This window comes from Corapipo altera, unplaced genomic scaffold (genome assembly GCF_003945725.1).
Source record: "Corapipo altera isolate COAL_440 unplaced genomic scaffold, ASM394572v1 2b, whole genome shotgun sequence".
Classification (NCBI taxonomy): Eukaryota; Metazoa; Chordata; class Aves; order Passeriformes; family Pipridae; genus Corapipo; species Corapipo altera.
Window position 1 is genome coordinate 9234618 of NW_020884874.1, and position 21336 is coordinate 9255953.

The following is a 21336-nucleotide window of genomic DNA, read 5'->3' on the forward strand; positions in this document are numbered from 1 at the left end:
TGCCGAGTTGTACTGCCAGGGAATGAAAATTCATAGCAGTGACTGAGGACATCACATAGGACTTATCCTACAGAGCTCCAGAGAGAGGAAAACTGCTACTGAAAAAAGAGTTTGCATGTGTGAACATGCATGCCCATTCAGGACAGAATGAAGTCTTGCCTGCTTCTGCTGTTCAGGGCCTTTCTGTCAAAGTTTTTTAACTGTGCTTTATAGCACAATCTTTGGAATAGAGAATACATGTAGTAGTTTGGTTTGAATTTCTGGTTAAGGATTACGATTTTTTGTAGAGGGGATAATGTTAGAGTGGGGAGAAGGAGCTCACGTTTCAATATGGTCTTTCCCTTACAGTTTTATTCCATACTAAAATCTGGGCTACATAGCAACCTTTTGAGGAAGACACTGACACCATACATAACACTAGTCCATGCTGGGATTAGGTGAATGGTTTATTTAGATAACTTAGCCCCCTTGTAGCTGAAATTAAATCTGATGTTTCCCTTGCAAGACCATGGAACCAGCTGTGACTGGTGGTTTAGAAGGGCACTGGGACATATACTCAACGCTGTGTCCCATAGTAGGCTTGTATCCAAGTTAGGACATTACAGTCTGGATGAACAATGAATACAATGGATTGTACTCTACCTGGAAGTGAGTTACAAGTAGGGTGTCACAGGGCCTATACTTGGATTCATCCTGATCAACTCCTTTATCAGTTACCTAGATGAGGAGTTTGATGACACTTCTACCATATTTATGGATGACACCAAATTGGTGAGATCAGCCAATAAAGACACACCAGGGCAGAGCTGCTCTGGACCCAGACAGGGTGGAAGGATGGGCTGACAGGAACCTGATGAAATTCAACAAGGACAAACACCTAGTCCTGCACCTGGGGAGGAAGGACTCCCTGCAGTGACCCAAGCAATGTGATTATATCCCTGTATATGGCACTTGTGAGAGCACATCGAGATACTACATCTAGTTTTGGTTCCCACAACACAATATACACAATGATAAATTGAGGAGAACTCAGCTGGGAGTCACCAAGATGGCTGCAAGGAGAGACTGCGGGAACAGGGCTTGTTCAACCTAGGCAGAGGGAAAAAGTATCAGCTTTGTTGAGGGGAAAAAACATCAGCCTGTAGAGCCTACAAAGAAGTCATCAAGACAGCTGAGACAGGCTCTTCAGCAGTGCTTAGAAGTAGGACAAGAGACAATAGGCATAGACTCAAATCAGGGTCTTTCAGACTGGATATAAGGAAAAATATTTTCATTATTAGAACAGTCCAGCAGGACAATAGCTGGCCCAGGGAAGCTGGGCAGTCTCTGTTCTGGAGAAAACTCAGTGTTTTTTAAGACGAGAGCAGATATAGCCTTGAACAACTTGGTCCGACTTCACAGCTGGCCTTGCTTCGAGCAGAGGACTGAGCTATAGACCCTTTAAGATCCCTCCTGTTTTGAATTATCCAACGACTATGTAGGAAGGTGAGTTCCCCATCCATTGATCACTAATCCATGGGGAACACCAGCATTGTAGCAACCTCAACCCAGTAGGTAGTCAGAAAATATGAAAAGGAAAGCTTCCACAAAGCTGAATGCCACTGCAATAGAAAAAGAATCGTGCACTCAGTGGCCTTCTCCTTTTTTCTACTGTTCATCATCAATGCAATACAGAGCGTGCACACTAAGTAAAAAAATTGAGTGTGGGGGGCAGGGAAGGGAAGATGAGCAACATAATTTTTTACATCTTTATCCTTTCCTGTGGCCAATAAAATACTGCTCTTCTCAGAAGATACACCATTAAGTTTTCAATTTAAAACTGTACACCAGGAAATAAAACTTCCATGACATCCTTCAGAGATTATCCCAGGGCTTAAGAGATTTCACACTCTAACAGTTCCCAAAAATACTCTGACTACGTTTCCTTTGTCAGCCACATCCTAACATAGTACTAGATATAGTACTAGATAAGTACTCTACCCCCAGGCTGTTCACATTCCTCAGAGAACTGAGGACTGTTATGCCACATAGACAGTTAGAAAGATCGAGATCTTTTAATGTTTCCTCACATCCACTCTTAACACCAAAAAGTGTTTGTATTTCTTGCCAAAATATCAGGATGGGTTTCCCTTTCTGTGGATGAGGTCTTAGCACTGTCTGCAGAATAGCAGGTGTGCTCTCATCTGAGTCAGTGTGCAAACAAGCCCATTCAAGTCCTTTGATTCTCTTGCACACAAAACCCCCAAACTCCAAGTTCTGTTTTCAAGCACTCCAGGAGGCCTTGTCTGTGCTGTTTGCATCAGCCTGATCTTCTAATATTGGTGGAAATAGTTTCAGTCACTTGTAGGGTCTTGGATCAAGTCCCAAATCTTAAAGAATAAAAGCAAGGAGAAAATGAGGCATTAACTTCAAATGCAGCTGCCCAGAATTCCTGCCTTGAAGTGGGAATAGAACAAAGATGAGGGTAAGTGGAAGGATTTTTTAAATTAAAAAGAACAGGACAAAGAGCATGTTTTAACTTTCTAATTGAAAAAAAAAAAGTGCTTTGGAAAATATTCTGTGGAACTGTTTTGAATTAACTTATTTATTCAGCCAAGGGAATATTCCACTCACATTCACCGGAAGAATGAAAACTTGAATGTCACAGTATTTACTTTGATGCTCTCTTCAAAAATTTGAGCTTATTGGTGTCTTTACACAACATGCAAGTTCTCAGGCTGCCTTCTAAATTCAAGAAAATCTAAACAGAACAACGTGAGGACAGTCAGCACATTCAGGTATTTCACAAATATACAGTACCAGAAGGCTGCAGGATGTGCAACAGCTTGCAGGATGTGCAACAGCTTTATCCTCACCAGGAGAAAATCAGTTCCCAACTTCATTAAGCCACAGTTTCGCACAGGGGAGCTGCTCAAATGCTAACAGAGCAAGAGGCTGTATACACTGCTCATAATGCGTCAAAACACTTAACCAAATCCCATGTCATGTGTACACAGCTAGAAGAAAGCCTGGTTGCATGTATTACGTGTGCATTATGATCCTTGGCTGCCCTCCAGCCAGATGTTTTCACGTCAGCTAACTCTTGCCCAGAAAGTTACATACTCAGAATTCATTGCTACCTTCTTGTTCACAGAAGGTCTTACAATCACTCCCTATCACCATGATAACCTGAGACTGACTGTTCCCTGCAGGTCTGGTACATCACAAGACTTGCACTGGATCGGGTCATTAATTATTTGCTCTGTGACTAACTCTTCTAAAATCAAAACAAAGAATGTAAGGCACACATCAAGGAAAAGTCATCTCTGTCTCCTCAGATGTTTTGCTAATGCACAGCCTAGTATAGTTACAGTATGCCTAAGAAGTAGGAAAAGGCTTCTTTTTTCTGCTCTTATCTTCAAAATGGTTCAATCAGTAGAGCTGAACCAAAAGAAAACATTAAAGAAAAGCAAGAAGTGAACTGAAAATGACATCCTGCATCTCTTAATAACAAACCAAACAAACATTGCACTGCTTGCTTTGTAAGTCTTACAGAAGAGCCCCTCCTTAGCTCAGGCTCCCTATTTCTTAAAAAACAAAGGCAAGCAGAACTAGCTGCAGGCAATGAAGTACATAAGCATTTGAATTCATGCTTGTGTATCCTCAGAAGGAAAAACTCTCTTAAAAGCAACCTAAGGAACTTCTTCAACTATATTCTGGCAAAAGTTATTTGAGACTTGAAGATTTTTGAAGTCTTTCTAGTTCTTTAAAAACAAACTGGGAAATGCTAAAAAAAAACAACCCACAGACTGCTGCCAATTTCAAAACAGGATGTTTTTGTTGTTGATGACTGTAATTAGGACCAGTGACCTTGAAAATGTAAACAACCCATCCATTACCTCTTTTAATTATTGTTGCAAATATTTTTTTTCTCTTTATAAACTTGTCTGTGTAAGTACTCCAGAGTTTATGCTGAGGCAAAGACCACAGGATTAGAAGTGCTAGCACCCAATGTCACCAGCTAGTTCAAAGGAAAAGGAAGGAGGAGGAGGAAGAAGGTGTTTAGTATATGGTTAGTGATTTAAAATCAGGGTGGCTGTTACCAGCACACAGAAAAAGCAAGACAGAAAAGGCACCCCTACAAGAAATGCATTAAAAGTACTGCTGAAGAAAGACCCATTATCAGGAGAAAACCTTGGAAAGTGCATGGTTTCCTTAGACAGCAAGGAAGAAGTTCTGCAGCTTTCTCAACACATAATCTTGCAGTCAGAAACCTGACACCCGAGTCCTTACCTTCTGATGTCCAAATTCATTCAATATCGTGCCCAGCTTCTTTGTGTTGCTGTGAAGCTTGTGAGCAGCAATGGCTGGGTTGGGATCCCTCCAGTCAATGGACAGGCGATGGTACCAGAGGTGCCGACCCTCCTGAATGTGCGCTGACTTGATGCTGGGGTCAAAGCGATGCACCTCACAGCCACTGTTGGCCATGCCGACCTCAAACTGGTTGTCATCACTGCCTAGCCTACCCAAAAAAAAAAAAAAAAAACCACCACCAAAAAACATGTAACTATTAATGCTGCAAGAAGAACTGTTAGTGGATAGAACATTCTGAGGATGAACTGGCTTACACAGAAAATTCAATGCAGTATGATTAGAACAAAGGGCTCCTTTTCAAGTCAAGAACTAAAACACTTTTAGCCAGGCTGACAAACTTCCCAAAGAGCATTTTCTTAATTCAGAAGTTGACAAAATTTATAAGGCAGTAAATTAAATGTTGGAATCTATGTGCTGTCATCACTGATATTCCTATTTTATATTTATATATATTTCTCTATTTTCAATTTGCTTTTTTCTTGACAAGTTTACAATACTTTTCTCAGTCCCCACTGCACAAACTTCCAATAAGCAAAGCATAAACAGAAGAGCAAATATATTTAAAATTTATACAATACTCTTTTGTAAAACATTGGCATATTTCACACCATTTCTATCATCTGGTGTTACAAAGATGAGCCACAATGACCACCAGTGTGGACACGACACAAGTACCAAATGCCTCTCTTTCTCTGCAGACAGGAAGACACAAGTAAAAAAAGAAAATTTAAAAATAACCAATTTACAACAGTAGAGGACTTGTTATATAGACTTAAGAGAAATATTGCTGCTAATTGGGTGAAGATTCCAAAGAAGAAGAAAAATTAACAGCCCCATCATACAGCAGGACTGTCTCAGTCTCTACCTCTGCAAGGAGAAGACATATTTTACAAGACTGTGCCATATTCCCACCTCCTACAGCCCACTGGTTCACACAGGGTGCACTAAAACTAAAAATATCTGGTATTTTACACTGGAATCACGTCTGGACCACAGGCCTTCTCTACTCCGTAAAACAGGATGTTCTCTTCCTTCATACTCCTTCAAGCTTGTTCCAAATGTGATTCAAATCACGCGCTACACATTAAACTTTAACAAAACTAACATATGTGTAGTGCTAAGAAGAGAATCAAGATTTTTAAATAGCACTTGAACCAGTTGTGCCAGTTGAGACCGTCCACTATGTACTAACAGCACAGCATTTATCTCTCATGTACAAACCACTGCAGGTCAGAACTCTTAGGTGTACTCTCAGAGCACCTGCTACACGACACCACAGTAATCCTTAGAAACAGTGTGAGTATGAAATAATTTTGGCTATTTGCATCAATACGTAAAATGCGATACATTTTAAATCACGTCATACACTATGGTATGACATCAGGCCAGCACTAAATGTTTTACAGAGATGACATACCAGTAAACTAAAAAGTATTCAACCGATGAAACAACGTTCAGAAGATAATATGTTTTGGAAGTTACCAATATGGTATGACACTTTCTGTAATACTGGTTAAGCACAGTGTAGTGATATCCTATGAGGTGGTCTTCTGCTCAGCCATCTTCTCTTTTGCATGTCCTGGGAGACAGGGTTTGCAAAAATAGCCTAGCGTGCTTTTAAGAACAACTCTATTTCACAGGATTCCAACCCGTACAGCCGTGTAGGAGGAAAAGAGAGGAGTTTTCTTTTAATACATTCAACACACATTAGGAAAAAAGTTCAGAAGTTAACTAAGTGAATCGACATGTTTGTTTGCACGTGGCGTTCTACAGAAGGGACACTGATGGACAAAGACCAGCATAATCCCTTAGGAATGAGAAACTGGCTAAAATGAACAACATGTGAATTGTTGGGGGCAGTTACAGCACTCGAGTGAAGAGCCTGCCAGCATCTGATGGCCACATGTGTCGATAACACACTTCTAACTGTACCAGCTGGTACAATCCAGAGGGCTGGATGCTTTGCTGTAGACAAACCTCAGGCTGCGTCCAAACAGATTGCTACTTGTGTGGACTGTAAAGGGAGGTTTCGGTGGTGGAAAACAGAAAAAAAAAAAACAGATGAGGGTAAAGAAGAGGCTGATATATCTTCTGGCACTCTAGTAACAGCTCAAATTCATGCCTGAAGAGAGATTTAGCCAAAAACAGATATTTAGGGGAGAAAATAAAGTCATCTCTGAAGGAACTGTTTTGCAAAATGCCTGGCTCACATGCATTCATGCTAAGGGATAATGTAGCATGCAAAAGATAAACAAATCAGGTCTCCTAAAAAGGATTTTGTGTTACTTAAAAAGATACCTTGATTTTAAAACAAAGGTGTGGAGGTCACAGAAGACTAGAGAGGCCTTTCCCCACCATCAGGAGAGAGCAGCTGCCGCCTCCATCAACAGCAAAATAAAACATGTCACAGACATTGGCCCTATTTTTACTGTAAAGGAGAAGTGCACTCGGTTACAGAGAGAAACACAGTCCCCTGCAGTGGGGGTAGAGGTGGGCTTCCAAACAGCAGAACCAGCACCTGCAGGACCATCTCTCCCAGCCTGTGCGTGAGTGCAAAGGAAGGGCTCACTGGCATCACTCCCCGCTGGCAGCAGGGCAGGGACGCTGACCCGGGACAGAGTGCAGCACAGCAGGGAGCAGTGTCCCTTGGCTGTTCCCGGCTCCCAGGGTTCACAGAGGGTCATGGTACACAGAGCCTTGCACTCAGAAAAAACACTGTGTTGCAGCTTGCACCGAACAAAGCATCCCACCAGCCCCTGAATCATCCAGGAGCGCAGCGAGTGCTCAAGTGGCACAAAAGCTGCTTTGTCTTCTACAGCACAGCTCTAGTTGGCACCTGTAGCTGATCCAGTCTAACTGCAGGTACTCCAGCTCCCACAGTGATCACAGGACAGAGCTATAAACACATGCATGTTAAGGTCCAGCTTTCCCATTCTGTGCTCCCCCTCCTCCCCTTCTTTTTCAAAGGAAGAAAACTGAGCTCTGCAGCTCGGGGAGAAAAGAAGCACCCCCTGCCTGGATCATAAAACCCCTACACTTTAGGATGCACCTGAAACAGCATTTATACTACATTGCAGTGAGACACTTTAAACCTCTACTGGTAAATTTCTGAAATCCTATTCATTTATGTTATCCCAGCTTGAATGCCTGCCTGTGGTGTTTGTAACTGACTTAGCTTAATCTAAGTAGATTTAGCACTAATAACTAGAGCTCACTAATGCATATTGCAATTATGTATCACACTGGGAAATCCTGTCTCCAAAGAAAAACCATTGCTGTCTCCCAGTAGTGGAAGCAACTATAACTAATCTAAAGGGATGCCCAGATGTTCCAGAGACTGCTTGCTCGCATTCACAAGTGACCTCTTCTATAGCATCTGAGGAGGCAAAGCCTAAGCAGCATGTTTTGTTCCAGTTTTAGCAATATATGGATTAAATTCAGGATTCCCAGCAACATTCACACTGAACTTTCACATTTGTCCTGTATCCATCCTCTCCACAGAGAATGTTCTTCATTGGATGCAGCTGCTCCCTGTTTGCTCCTCATGAAGTGTATGGGATAACAAAAATGTTTAAAGAGTTTTTTTGTCTTAGTCAGAACAAAATTACTTTTCTGTCTGTCATAAACTAAAGGAAGTGAGTCTGAGGGGAAGAATTATGCAGTAATGAGCTCCAAGTCTGCAGAAGCAGCTGGATTGAAGACTGCTTCTCCTTAATCTCAAGTATTTCCCTTTTATTTTTTTGCTGTTTCATGTGATGCATCATGGTTTGTTACTAACTGCATGTGTGTCTCTGACGTCTGATGGGAGAGCCAACATCAATTTCAATCTCTGCTAAGTCCTACTGTTCCACCAGTACAGAAAATCTGGCATTCAGGCTCCCCAGAGCTGGTGCAAAACAGCACCACATATAAAGCACTGGTATACATGCACTAGCTCAGGTTTGTTCAAAATCATTAGTAAAACATCTCTGTGCTGGTCAGATTCATGCCAAATCTGCATTTCCTAACACAGACAAAATCAACTCTGCATTGTACCTACTGGCCAGTTCAACAAAAATACCATTCTCAACCCACACTTGATACAACGCAACATGGAAAAGGGACATTAACATAGAAGCTCAAGTCTAATACTGATGTTCATGCAGCTTGAAGGGAAAGCTCTAGATTAATTCCACTGAACTTTGAGTATTTTACCAAGACTTCTAAAGTCAGCAGACATGTTATCCAGTCTTCCTCTATAATCAAAGGAAACCCAGACCTACCTCCAGAATGTTATTTAGTTTAGCTGATTTTTCAACTGAATGTGCCTGCCTCTCCCTACTGACTACTGAAAGGGCCCTCAGGCAATAAGTCAGCAGGTAAAGTCTGGAACTGAGCATCTCTCCTAACTTCCATAGGAAAATGAAAAGCTGATAAGAAAAAAAAATCATGTAAACCTATATTTTGCATTAATATAGGTAAATACAATTTGAAATGGATTGCAAAGAACATTCAGAAAATATGAAGCAACAGTAGTCAAGAGGAGTCTCCTCTCTGTATATCTGATCTATCTCTAAAGGGCATATTATTGTTTTGCCACTGAGCAGTGCTGCTGAACAAAACCTGAGAGCCCCTCAACCTCTAAGGAGGTCTTTACAGCTCAATACAAACTCAAGACAAATATAAACCCACCCAAATTAACCAAAAAATGCTCCCTTTGACTGCAGTGCTCTCTGCATCCACTTCACTCTAATTGCTGGTGTTAACTGCCATGTACCAATCACTGAGAAATGCCACCCAGGCACTATTCCCTGCTATCCACAGTTTGTATTCCACAGCAGCAAAATCACAGAAATAAATTGCACTGGTTCAAGGGAGATGAAGTGCTTCAATACACCTCGAACCTAAAGCTGGCTCCCAGGACAGCAAAGACAGTTTTATTAGGCAGCAGCTATGTGGTGATCTGTGTGAAACGGGCTCCAGATTCCAGCGATCGTTCTCCTAATGCAGCTGTGTGCTGAAGGGTAATGCAAAAGGCCAGAGGCCTGATGTACTCTGAGGACTGATCTCCCTCATCCTCATGGGAAGCAGAATGTTTTCTTAGCACAGAAACAGGCTGTATATGTGGTTTTGCTACCTGAGAAAGCACTTGTTCTGTACAGAGTGAAAACTTCAATCTCAAGTGCTGTAAATATCATAAACACTGCAAACATTTTCAAGTAAAGCCTCAACTGCCTTTACTACTATCGCTTCACCACATATCACCCCTAAAGTGTTGAACAAACATACTCTTGTACAGAAATGTACTATTTTGTCCCAGAGGCAGTTAATGAAGTTTTATAAGTAATGCTGCTGAATTACCCAGCAAATATGCAAGTCATCTCCGCTCAAAGAAGATGCTGTAGGCTTCTCAGTTTATCTCCTTAATTTCCATCTTCCTCTGTATGAATTACTACTCACAACTCACCATTAAGCAATTTGTTTTCATAATAATATTAGAAAAGCAAAGGAAAATAAAGAGCCTCATAGAGAAAGGTTTTTCCCTAAAAAAAAAGTTTATAGAACACATAACATATGCAAACAAAGTCTATATTTTAGAAGACAACCTTGTTGCAACCTGTGTTGCATTTATAGGGTTTTTTGAAGTTACTTTTAAAAGAGAGCACTTACCCAAGTGAATACAGACGGCACTGCTTGCTTCTGATTCGGTGAATGAGGCTAAACCTCTCATCAAGACAGACTGACCAGGGTTTTTTTGAGGTTTCAGAGTACCCTTTCAGGCTGTTCAGGTTCATATGTTCACATGAAATCTGTTGAAACCAAAGGATGCTTCATTTTAAGATAGGACTTTTAATTTGTTTTTAATTTGCCTTCTGGGGAAAGAGAGGAAAAAAGAAAAATGTTAATTGGTTTCATTTAAATCTGATTGTCAATTTGGTACATGGCTACAGAAATTCGATAATTTTTTCCTTGTTCATGTGTTCTGCTTGGTGAAATTTAAGGCTTATTTAATCCCACAGAGAGCAATGCAGTTTGAAAAGCAAATAATTAAACATTAGTACTATACCTAAAATCATTTTTCCACAAGGAAAAGATCTTCACCATTCAAATGTTTTAGAGTTTTTTTTCAAACCTTGGAATGGACTCTGCATCTCAAATAATGATAAAATCATTATTCATGTCATGATTCAAGATTATAATCACAAGGTGCAGTGTCACACAATGTAAGCCGTATACCTTATCCAGAGTATCCTGGATCTCCGTTCCAGAAGGGATTTAATCATTACCCCAACACATGGCCTCTAAAAAAACAAGGGGATTTAAGCAAGTGCTTAACTAAACAGAGGAATCATAGCATGTGTGTCTATGCTGAGCTGGCTTAGACATCTAGAGTCTAAAGCCAGGATAAAACACCCTGCAAAAGAAGAAACAGAGACCCTGCAGGGAGGAGCACTGTAAGTTAAAGCCCTTGTACAGACCAAGAAAGCAAAGACTGAAAACACACTGGATTCATCAGAAACCTCTAAGTGTCAAAAATCACTTAACTGAGGTGTGAAGTCAGCTTTGCTGGCAGCTGAGCAGCAGCCGGCAGCAGGCAAAACACAGCGGTGTCTGAGCCAACGAAAGCACAGCCCTGTGAATGACACCCCAAGGAGGAGCCCCTGCCTGCAGCACCAGCTCTGCCTGTCCCCCCCAGCAGCCTGGGCCAGCATTTCACCCCCAGGCCACATCACCCTGCACCATCCTCTTCTTCCAGACACACTCTGGAAAAGGCAGGCACGGAGCTGGGGAGCGCTGCACCCTTTCCAGAACTCAGGATCCAGAGCACAGCAGGTGATGGAGAGCCAGTACAATCCATACGCCTGTTGCCTTGGCAATGTTAAGGAGGTAATGGGGAGCAGAAGTAAGCACCAAAGCTGTGGCTGCTTCTGCCTAAGAAAGGTTGTGCCACTCCTGCATCAGCATCAGCATCTACAGTTGGGTTTTGAAGGGCTTTTCAAACCACATGCAGCCCAGCCATCAAATTCAGGGGTTGAAGGGCACAGGCTGCTTAACACGCAGATAGGAAAGCAAAGACTGAGAAGAGCTGCAGGAACCCAGCTGAGCCATCACAACAAAAAGTTGTTCTTTGCGCCAAGCACCAACCCTAGCTGCAGGAATGGGAGCTGGCACTGTCAGAAAGCCAAAAACTAAAATGGTGGGAAGGAAAATGGTAGAGACAAAACCAGGTTAAACATCAGTCCTGAACACCGTTCTCATCTTGCTGCTTCCTTCCTCTACAGCAGACTGCCCAGGTTCAGTTCTCAGTTTTAGCCAAATGAAAAGGCATGGCTCTGGTCCCACCTGGAACCACAGAAATGAAACAATTCTACACAGAGGTGAGAGCGAAAACTGGATCCCAGCCTTTAATGTGATAGGCACTCTCCATCAGGTACCTTACAATAAGTAAAAAAAGTAATTCTTTAAGAAGCTTATGCTCTGAAAGATCATTGCCTGAAGCATTACATTCAAAGAGCTGCACACTGCATCACCACCTTCCTGCTCCTGCTCAGCTCATAATTCCCACAGAAAATTTATTCAAGCTAATATAGCATCTCTTCATGCTGTTCTCGGGATTCACTAAGTTTTAAGCAATTATTTGCACTGCACCCCACTACTCATTTCCCTTCAGTCACATAACAATCAAGGAATAAATGGCATTGCAAAAATAAGCACTAATTTAAGACAGAAGAATAATGTACTCTCTACAGAAAACTAAGATTCTGCAATGCTGCTGCTTAGTTGACTCATGGCATTATGAGCAATTACAATAGTCAGAATTCGGAGCAATTTTAACAGCTCTTGCAACTTAATTGCTCTTGCTATCAAAAATAAAAAAAAAAAAAACAAACACCCAACCCTGAATCTGCCTTTAGCACCATCACCAGTCTGTTGAATGATTTACAGACCCTGATGCACTGAGCTCACATCCTGTTCTGGGCTTCTGTTCACTACTATCACACAAACAACAAGCACAGGTAGGATAGTTCTTCTGATCATCAGACACCAGCGCTGAAAAAGCTTTTTCTGGCCACACCTCGACACTGCTGACATGGCATCTTCCCCTCCAGCAGTTTAAGCCATTGTACACTATCGGCAGGGAGCTGAACTCAGGCACAGTAATTAGTAGACACTTGCTCAGCAAACAAGGAATATGAGATCCCATGCTCATCTACATAAGCAGGATCCCATTCTCAGAAGTGCTCATACCGGTTATGGTGTTACCCCGTCAGTTATTAATACTGTAACATCTGCTAGGTCAGAAACAGAGATTTCTCTAATTTTTAGTTTTCACTTATGCTTGTTCCCCCAACCAAGGTCAGTTACTCTGGGAACAAAACTTCTTGATTAGTGTGTCAGAAGCAATAAGCTCTCTATTAATTGATGTCCTTGTAGGCTTTAACCCAACTAGTGGAGTTTAGCAGCACCTGCCACTGTTCATTAAGTCACTGAGATGAAGGATGTTTTCAAACTCAGTATGTCTGCTGCAGTCTAAATTTCTGTAAAACAAAACAAGCAGCTCTACACACATCTCTTGCTGTCCCCACATGCATCACCTTGCCTCTTGCCTTCTCAGTGCTGGCATGAGTGGCAGCACAGATGTCATTTTCTTGAGCATTTAGCCAGGGGTATCCAAAGCTGGAGGATACGTGAACACTCTACTACCCTCCTTTTTAGATGTGTTTCAAATGAATCTTGTCTCAGCCTTGAAAGCACTGCATCAACAAAGAATTTCATACGTGAATGACATTTCAGTGACATTAGCACCTGAGGCTTTTTGCTGTTCTCCAGTATAAGTAATGGTGCTGTTAAATCTGTATGCAAGGGTCAGTTGCTGATAGACCTGGGTACTGAAAGCAGCTGCCCTGTCAGAACAGTGGGCATCTAGCACCTTTTCCATTTTTTATTACTGGAAATACATTTATTACTGGAAATACAAATGCTGTTGTGCATAAATGATGCCCCTATGAAGACATGATGGCCCAATTTCCATATGTGCTGAATGCTGTAGGTAACTGTCAACACAATCTGGATTTAGAAATGTCATATTTTAAAAATCACATAAACCCACTCATTTTCCAGGTCATCATTTTTGTCCCTAAAATATCAGGTATCATTGGTATCTGGTATCACTGAAACAACTTGTCCAAGTTAGGGTCTGATGCCTTGTTCTCATTTTACTGGGAACCTCAAAAGCATCCTTTTTAAGTAAAATGAGCCTGGTTATCATATTATTATTGAAAAGTGGAGTGGGGGAATAACACAGTTTTCTCAATACAAAGTGCTCTGTATTTTTCTGTATCTGAGATGGAGTATGTGAGAGAGAGAGAGAGGGAGAGAAACTACGTCTAGAATTTCAGTCATACCACGCTCCTGTCAGGACACAAACCCATTCAAAAATAAAAAGCAAGGAAATAATGCATTCTTTCTAACCTGTGTTTTGACCTTTACATTCATGTTGACCATCACTGCTAGGTTAAACAACTTTAAAAATAAAACAGTTTCAAAAAAAGTTTGGTGCAAGGTTAATTCGTTAACTGAGAGGGAACAACCTGTGGCAGGCAAACTATCTTCTAAATGGAGACTGAAATGAAAAACATACCTGAGAAGTGCTAATATACTTTAGGAACCTCAATGCCTCGTAGTTGAGGGAAGGAGTTGGACTTGCCCATGGTTGTAGTTCAACGTGCCATCTTACAGTCTGCAAAACAAATCAAAACAAAAAACACCTTAAAGGCCGTACAATCATAAAATGCCAGGCCTAATAAAATAAGGAGATTTAATTTCAAACAAAAAGTTTCTTAGAGGCTTGTCTACATATGAAAGACATTTCAGAATAAAGTAGGGTTTGAACTACAATTAAAGAGCACTTATGATTTATAGTGATCAGCTTTGAAAGCAGATGTAGGTAATTCAGAAAGAAAGGGCTCTTCATCCAGGATACATGTGTCAATGTCAACCCAGTTATTCAAGGACATCCAAAAAAGCCGTGGCTTGCAGAAACACATGAAAAAAACCCAAGATCTCAGTAACTGAATCCCCCAGCAAAACATCTGAAAACAGTAATATCATTTTAATTTTATATCTATTGCATATATCTTTTTGAATGTCCACTGAAGGAAGAACTTGGATTGTAAACAATAATCACCAAAGGAAACCTCTGCAAACAATCTCTTTTCTAAGATCTAGATTTTATTGAAAAGCAAGCTTCTTGTGGTCTCTGAGAAAAGTCCTCTTCCTTTCCCATGCTTGCCAGATGAGATACACCAGAATTATTTGTTTCCCCTCAAAAAATACAAGTGTGGCTGCCCATAGCCCTACCACTCCTCATTTTTGTAGCCCCGAGGAAGTAGCTTCAGTGGGTGCTTTCTGTACTCCATACAAGGCCCCTCAGCTCTGAACCTCAGGGATCCTGTCACCTTTTCCAGAAACCCTTCCCACATGGACAGAGTAGGACAGAAAAGGTCTTTCAGACACATGCTTGCAGAGCAACAGGCCTCTGTGCTCCCATCTGCACCACCTTCTCCAAATTCTGCCTGCTTTTGTCATGCTGGGAAATTTAGACTTGTCATCTCTTGCCCTCAAGTAGAGAAAAATACAAGCATGGTGTTAAGCTGTACTAAATTAAGATTGATTCCTCATGGCTTTTCATCTTCAGGCACCATAACTCACTTCTATGGTTGGGCAGGTAGAATCAAGCTTCCCTTTAATCATTCTAAATTAACTGAGCTTCCATAATAGGGTTCTTCCCTCGTAGGTTCATGTTGACATTCAATAAAATACAATCACAAACCCCATTTGGGATTCCCACAGGACTTCATTTCAAAAGAAGCCCTGGAAAACATGTAGGAAATAGCAATTAGCTGGAGAGGATGAAGACAGATCAGAGAAGTGAGGTGCTGAGCCACGAGATAGGACTGGTCTGTGGCACCGGGAGAAGAGCCAGCACAGTGACAGCGGGGATCCTCTGATGCCAGAGAGGAAAACAGGAAAAAGAAGGTAAAACTAGAAAAGAAAGTTTATTAAAGAGGACCACCAGACTAGATGGAGTTTGCCTTGAGCTGATATCACAAACTGATATTTTTGCAGCCTAAGAAAATGTAGTCTAGAGTGAATGTGAGCCAGGAGGTCTGTATGAGGTTTATTGTTCCTTTAGGGGTTACTCTTTGTTGGGTTTTTTACTGCAAAGAGATGATGAAACAGACATTTTAGACTTCCCCCCCCCCCCCCAGAAGCAGATAAAACTAGCATTTCTCACCCTGAAACTTCCTGCCTCCTATGGCAAACCTGGGCTCCTATACTCTGCACAGCATGAGGCTGGAAGCGAGCTAGCAAGGAAGCTCTGCAGTAGTGCATACCCCTGACCTCTGATTGCAGAAGGCAGCCTGCAAGCAGCTAACAGCAGGAGGATAGGTGCACACCAGGGAGTGAAATGCATGTAATCTTTCAGAATGAGTCACAGTTCACAAGGCTGAATAACGTTTGCAATGACAGGAATGCTGTCGTTTCAACAGGCTTGAAAGCTGAAATGAAAATGAAGACTGACAATCATTTTCAGGCAAAAAAAGAAAGGGGAAAAAAACCACACCAAAACAAAACAAAAAAACCCAAACCACCTACCAACCACACAGATACCTAAACATCTGTGCCCAGTTATTCTGAAATTTATTTGTGTGAGAAGTAGCTCATTAAGTAGAGGAATCGCAGGGTGGCCATTGTGACACTATTCAGCAAGAATTCCCTCTGCACAGAGGGAAGAAAAAAAAATCCCTATAATGAACCACGTGAATGAGGTTCTTTTTCAGCAAACTACAATATACAAGAGCCACTGCAGCTTACTCTCGGGTTCTTAAAATCTTAAAGATGACAAACTGCCTTCCCAGTGACTCCAAACTATCAATAAACACACGAAAATTAAATAAAAACCCCAGTGACTTAATACGGCAGTCTCAAAAAAAAAACCCAAAAAACCCCACAACCTTTTATATAGTTCTTTAAATTTAGAAGCACTGCATAAATGCTACTTTTATGACAGAGATCAGACCTGAGGCTTCTGTTTGATGGCAATTCTTTTGAATAGCTTCTTAAACTTCACACTTGGTCCCTGGCTCCTTAGGAAGTAGCAGCATATTTCCATCGACTAACGAATACATTAGAGAGGTCTGTTCCTAACACCTACTAAGCATCTCTATGGAGCACTTCAATAGCTGCTGAATAGATTCACAGATGATGAACTGGGATGAAAATGTACCACATCCCTTGGACCACGTGCACCCTCTCAGTGGGTAACTCACTGATGTTGGTGACGTGACATAGGTATGTTCAGGACTCACAAAATATCCTCCTGAAGAAGCCATTCCATATGTATATTGATAGCCTTTGTTTATAGTTTTTCAGGTAATTTTCAGTCTGTTCCACAGTGTTACCATGTAAGCCTTCTCAAATAAACTCTACAGATAAAACGCACCTGGTCCCTGTGGACCAAGTGCTTTGTGAAAATCAGGTTTATTCCTGATAAACAAATGATCTTTATTTGAAGAGTTTTCCCCATCTCAACTTTGCAATTTTATTTACTCAGAGCAAACCTGACTGTGGCATCGTGACTTGGATTTTCTCACTTGTATTGTGGAAACCTCTAGAGTAACCAAGAGCTGTGGCTGCAGTACAAAACAGGCTGAGGAGCAGCTCCTTTCACAACAGGCTTTACAGTCAGAGGAACACAGGAGGTATTACCTCCATATTATGCAGCTTTGGATATGAAAAGACAGACCTCCACAAGGTCACCCAGAAGCCAGAAAATGGGTTCAGCCATTCTACATCTCTGCCTATCACCATGGGTGTGCTATCTCCCTAGGATAAGGACTCATCCAACCATGACTGTGTTTCCCAAACAGCAGCATATAAAGAGATGACAGTACCTGGAAAGTTACAATGCCACTTAAAAAAATACCATACCAAATATCTTGAAGTATGCCTCTATATACAGCTTCACTTACAGACACAGTACCTGAAATTAGCATTGTAAAAAAAATCAGCCTTCAGCAAGACTTTATTTTGAGCACTGGTGAGACACTGACTTCAGCTACTCCAGAATGGTAATGGATATCCTGAAACTGTTATTCAGGGTGATGTCTAAATTTTCACCACATGAGATAACCATAGAGTAAAGAAAATCTTAAGGCAATGCCATTGCTTTGTTAGAAAAAGAAGGACACATTTGAAGGTCTGATTTTTTTACCCAGGTACTTCACACTCAAGGATAAGGACTGATGTTTCCTTCAAACTAATCTGACAGTAATCTGCAGAGACTTTTCTCTGGAGCCCACTTCTTTCTAGATTTTTCTTCCTCATAGCCATCTATGATAGTCATCTGATAACCCCTTAATAATCTGTAGTATATATATGGTATATTTTTAAAATCTCAAATCATAATATAAAATGTAAATAAACATCTGCAAAGGGCTTACAAACCAGCAGGTCTAAAATTGTAGGTCTGCAAAATATCTGGCTTTTCTAGCCTAAACTTGAAAACACAAATCATTAAATTCTTTCCAGACCAATCCTAGTTTCAGTGCACTGATCCAAAAAGCTCAACCCCTCCCTTCCCTTCTGCTTACATTTGAAAGGGAATTAGTAAATTTTGCATATTTCCATCTTTTTTTCAATAACTGTTTTTTCCCTCTTTTAATCTCCCTCCTTGTTAGCAGCCAATTAAAATACAGAAATATATTAGCTGTGTTTATAAACAAAACCCTATGAAGCAGTCTGTTGCTTCCAAAGAAGAAATAAAAGACTTGTCAATATATACACAGATGTCTTAAGCAAATCCTCTGATTAAATCATGCAACAATAATTTTTTTACATTTGAGGCAGGACCAAATGTGAGTGGAAATCACTTGTGGCAATAAATTCCATCAATAACCATAAATATTTGCTAGTCGTAGAAACAAATGACACATGCATCTTCACCTCCAACCATTCTGCCTACCTGGTACCCTATGTACTACCACACTCAGCCTTGTAAAAGGGCACAGCACGAGAGAGCTTGCTTGTGGGTGAAATTTTGCAGTGATTTTATTAGTTTAAAATGCAATGTGTGGGATTCAAATTGCAAAATTTCAGACACCTACACAGCAGATTTACTGGATTGAGTTCCTGAAGGCTTGCCCTTGTGAGAGGAGATATGATTTACAAAGCTTGGACATAATATTATTTGAGGTCCCGCTGCAGCACCTATGGCCTTAAGCATATTATTTTGTAGTGGTCTAATTGTTTGGGTTTTTCCCTCAATTCAAAAGTACCCTAAGTGAAAGCAGCGTGTTGCAGCCTACTCAAGTACTGGCTTTACACGACATGCTTCATGAGGGTCACACAACAAGTGTGAAGCCTGCTAAGACAAATAGGAGGACTGCTGAGGGTGCAGGCAGCCAAACCTGGCACACTGCTCCTCTTGCTGACAACACAGAGCAGCTCCAGCAGCAAAGAATCCCTCAAGAACACCCACATTTAGTTTTAGAGGCAATCAGCTGGTTGACTCCAAGGGAGAGACAGGAGTGAAGAAACGCTCCTGCAGTGAGGACAGCCATGGACAAAGCTCCCACAGTGGGCTGTGGAGATAAGTTATCTGACAGGAGAGATAAGGCAGACAGGCTCTTTAATGGAATGATTCATCTCACTACAGAGTAGATGTCTATAAGTAGATGAGTCAAGCACTAGAAAAGTCCATGACACGCAAAGGAAGCCTGAAGGCTGGGCTCAAGAACACCTGTAACATAGATGCTCAACACCACAGAAGAGAAACCCCAACCCAGACTATCACACATGCCAAACTGCAGAAAAGCATGTGTTTTAGAGGGCTGAGCCTAGTCTTTAGCCATGAACCTAAAACAACATTTAGCTGCACTTCATTCTTCAGCAAGATTGAGTAATTCCAAACGGTTTATGCTAGGAGCAGCAATATATGGCACAAGTTAAACCTAACTCCACCTCAAAGCTGAGGTGTCAGTAGTGATGAGTAAGTATGCCTTCAGCCTTGGCAAAGAGCTCCTTGAGAAAGATCAGTTCCTACAGTTCCCTTTACCTAAATGTGTGAGAAATACCTCTAATTAAAATTTAGAAGACGACCAAATACAGTGAAACAAAGAACTTTTTATTAAGAGCGTGCTGGGTGCCTTGAACTTGTGACCTGCTTTGAGAACACCTGGATGGGAGGGACGATTTGCATAACCATTCCCTCGCTCCTCCTTTGCCAGGCCTCACTCCTTCCCTTCTTAAAAGGCAATCTTCACTTTCTGGTGCAGTCCATTGGTTGTCTTCATCCACCTGTCAGGCTGTTTCCCTGCCTCTGGCCACATGGTTCCCCGGCAGTGAGCCCAGGCTGGTCTCACCACCTTACATTCTGCCCGGCTTGCCTTTGCACTGTAACAGTAAGCAAGCAGAAACAATAAGTAGCAGTATGCAGGTAGAACTATAAGCAGAGCAATAGGCAACCCCAAGTAGAACTGTATGTAGCAGCAAGGAGGCAGCAGCAATAAGCAACTTCAAGTAGAATCACAACTAGTCCTTGACCACAATATAGTTCCCCGTTCCTTCAAACAAAATATTCCATCCCTACATGTCTGAATGGTTTCTTTCCTTTCTTTTTTTTTATATTACTATTATTTTCTACTTTTCTTTCCAGTTTGGCTTTCTTAAACATATGAGGTTTTCACCTAAGAAACCACAGTGCAGAACTTGCTACATACACTTCTTCTCTGCATGTGTGGGCCTGTATTGAGACAAAAGCAGTGGATACCCTCTGAGGCATCAGGCACTTAGTGTACCACAGGGAAATGCAGGTCACACCTAGTACTGCAGCCAACCTAAACTGAGAATTTCCACTCCAACAGTGAGACTCCGAAGTTGCACAAATTCCATGATGAACTGAAAAAAATAATTAATATAGGAAATCTATTTCCCCATTTTTTTACTTTTCTGAGTTTATCTAAAGCAGAGGCATCTCTGACAACTCTGCACACAGCCTTCTCTGTACCCGACCACCACTGGATTACTCCATCCTCTGCACACACCAGGTTGGTGCAGTGGAATGAGCAGGCCACAAAGGGAGTCCCTTCCACAGGCAAACTCCAGAGCTATAAAACTGTGGTGTGTTACAGAATCACAGAATGGTTTGGATAGGAAGGGACCTTTAAATATCACCTAGCATGATCCACTTCCATGGTGCACACCCTCCACTAGACCAGGCTACAGCATTGTTCCCAGTACAGATTAGTGACGGATGCCACTCACTATTTGTTTCCTTAGATACCGACCCATTGACTATAACCAATTCCATATTCATCTGTCAGTCCATCCATCAAACCCGTATGTCTCCTATTCAGAGGCAGGAATTCAGAGGTAGATGACGTCCATAGCTCTTACCCTGTCCACTGATACAGTCACTCCACTGTACAACTCCACTAGATTAGTCAGGCACAACTTGCCCTTGGTGCAGCCACTTTGGCTGCCCCTAACCAACTCGGTTTTTTCACCATGTTTTAACATATCTTCCAAGAGGATCTGCTCCATGATCTTATCTAAAGATTTGATGCTGGAATATTAGGCTGAGGAGCAAAAGCTTTGTGCCAAGATAAGCAAGCAAAACATACAGTCAGGCTTTCCCATGCAGGAAGGCTGCTTACAAAAGTAAATTCTGCCAGTCCCATAATAAGAGCATTTTCTGCATTAATAAGCGCGTGCCTTCAATTTAAATGAGTTTCTGACATGACCTGTATATGAAGAATTCTATATCCAGGTGTGTGTGTTTTATTTAATTGAAGAAAGAATTTCTAAGATGCACTTAACTCTCCCCGAGCTCCTCATCTCCTCCAAGCCTTTGCAGTGCAGCACACATTTGTCTGGCTGGGAGCAGGATACACGAGTGCTGCAAGAGTCAACTTAGGAAGCTCCAAACGCTGCCCAGAG

The 21336-nt window shown here is 41.5% G+C and overlaps 1 protein-coding gene across 1 annotated transcript in view; it reads right to left on the reverse strand.

Annotated features, from left to right (window-relative positions):
- The window catches only part of METTL24 (methyltransferase like 24), a 44583-nt gene that overhangs the window by 13161 nt on the left and 10086 nt on the right, over positions 1 to 21336 (reverse strand). The window contains exons 2-4 of the mRNA XM_027634289.1: positions 13976 to 14074; positions 10003 to 10142; positions 4273 to 4501 (exon numbers count right to left, since the gene is read on the reverse strand). Coding sequence (XP_027490090.1) covers positions 4273 to 4501; positions 10003 to 10142; positions 13976 to 14074 — 468 coding nt within the window. The remainder of the gene's footprint in view (positions 1 to 4272; positions 4502 to 10002; positions 10143 to 13975; positions 14075 to 21336) is intronic.